This window comes from Chinchilla lanigera, unplaced genomic scaffold, assembly GCF_000276665.1.
Source record: "Chinchilla lanigera isolate Chin_1 unplaced genomic scaffold, ChiLan1.0 scaffold00123, whole genome shotgun sequence".
Lineage (NCBI taxonomy): Eukaryota > Metazoa > Chordata > Mammalia > Rodentia > Chinchillidae > Chinchilla > Chinchilla lanigera.
Genome location: NW_004955524.1, coordinates 830,555 through 832,040, shown reverse-complemented (window position 1 = coordinate 832,040; position 1,486 = coordinate 830,555). Strand labels below are relative to the sequence as shown.

Genomic DNA, 1,486 nt, shown 5'->3' with positions numbered 1-1,486 from the left:
CATCCACCCACCCAACCATTCATCCATCCACCTACTCATCCATCCATGCACCCATCCATCCATCCATCTACCCACTCACCCATCCATCCATCCACCCATCCATCCATCCACCCACCTATCCATCCACTTAACCATCCATCCACCCACTCACCCATTCATCCACTCATCCACCCACCCATCCATCCACCCACCCACTCATCCATTCATCCACTTAACCATCCATCCACCCACTCACCCATTCATTCATCCACCCATCCATCCATCTACTCACCCATCCACCCATCTACCCACCCGTCTATCCACCCACCCATGCATCCATCCACCCACCCACCATCCATTCGTAGGGCTGTCGGATGCGCATCTGCTATCCATCCACCTTTCTGCCTAAGCTCCATCTACCGCTGCACCCACTCAGCCATCCTTCCAGGTAAATGTCCGGCATGTTCCCCCCCATCCCCCACAGCTGTGCATCATTTCCCTGCACTTTAGGACTCTCCACCCATCCACTCCCACCCTGCCCCTCCATCCTTCTGTTCAGCAGACCGCGAGCGCCACTCGTCACCCTCCCACCCCTCCCCCGCAGCCCTCACTCTCGGAGGCGGGAAGCCCCAATACCTGCCACAGGGCAGAGGCCGAAGGCTGCGGTCCCTCTGCTCCTGGCCGCCTTTCCAGGCGTCGCCCTGCAGCCACACGGCCTCTCTCTACCGCCCCAGGGCTTGTAGCAGGGTCCCCTCAGCTCGGGTCCGACTGGGTCCCCAGGTCGTAAGCCTCCTCTCGTCCGTCCTTCAGGTCTCAGCTCGGCTTCCCGACCACCTACTCACCCGTCCGTGCATCCTCCCAGCCCTCCCCCTCGCCCTCCGTCTCCGTTTTTCCTTCTCCCGGCGTTCACCCCGTCTAGGTCTGACTTCCCGGATCTCCTCTGCTCCGTGATGGCGAGGTAGTGCCTCCACGAGGGTTCTTGTGGGTCCCTGTGGTCCCCGCTGTGTCCCTGGTGCCCGGAGCCAGCCCCGCGCCCCCCAGCGCCGGGGACGGGATGCGCCCCGGTTCTGGACCAGGCTTGCGACTTCTCCCCCATCCAGTCGGGAAGAGTCCGGCCGGGCGCCAGGGGGCTCGTCCCACTCGCCCAGCCGGGGAGAGGCTCCCTCGGCCCGCACCCTGCGCTGCGGTCCCCGCCGAAGGCCCCACCGCGGGCCAGGACACTGCCTGGCGACCCCCGAATCGAGGTCCAATCCAGCGCCTTCGCCTCCAGGCCAGGCAGCCTGGAGAAGCAGCCGCCCTGGAGAGGCAATAAAAGGCGCTGCACCTGTGACCCCCGCACTCTGGGAGGCTGAGGCAGGAGGCTCGCGAGTTGGAGCCCAGCCGGGGCACGTTCGCGACGGGCTCCACGAGTGACCAGCGGACGAGCGGGGGAGGCGGGATGGAGGCGGGTGGAGGGGAGGGGCCGGGGACCGCACCCACCTGCCGGGGCCCGGCGCCGCCAGCTCGG

The 1,486-nt window shown here is 65.7% G+C and overlaps 1 protein-coding gene across 2 annotated transcripts in view; it reads right to left on the bottom strand.

Moving 5' to 3' along the window:
• Positions 1-1,486, bottom strand: part of Tmem221 (transmembrane protein 221) — a gene marked incomplete at its 5' end in the record, with an annotated part of 8,535 nt that extends 7,049 nt beyond the window's left edge. For both annotated transcript variants that reach the window (XM_013507326.1, XM_013507327.1), the window contains 1 exon segment: positions 1,459-1,486. In XM_013507326.1, the coding sequence (XP_013362780.1) occupies positions 1,459-1,486 (28 nt within the window).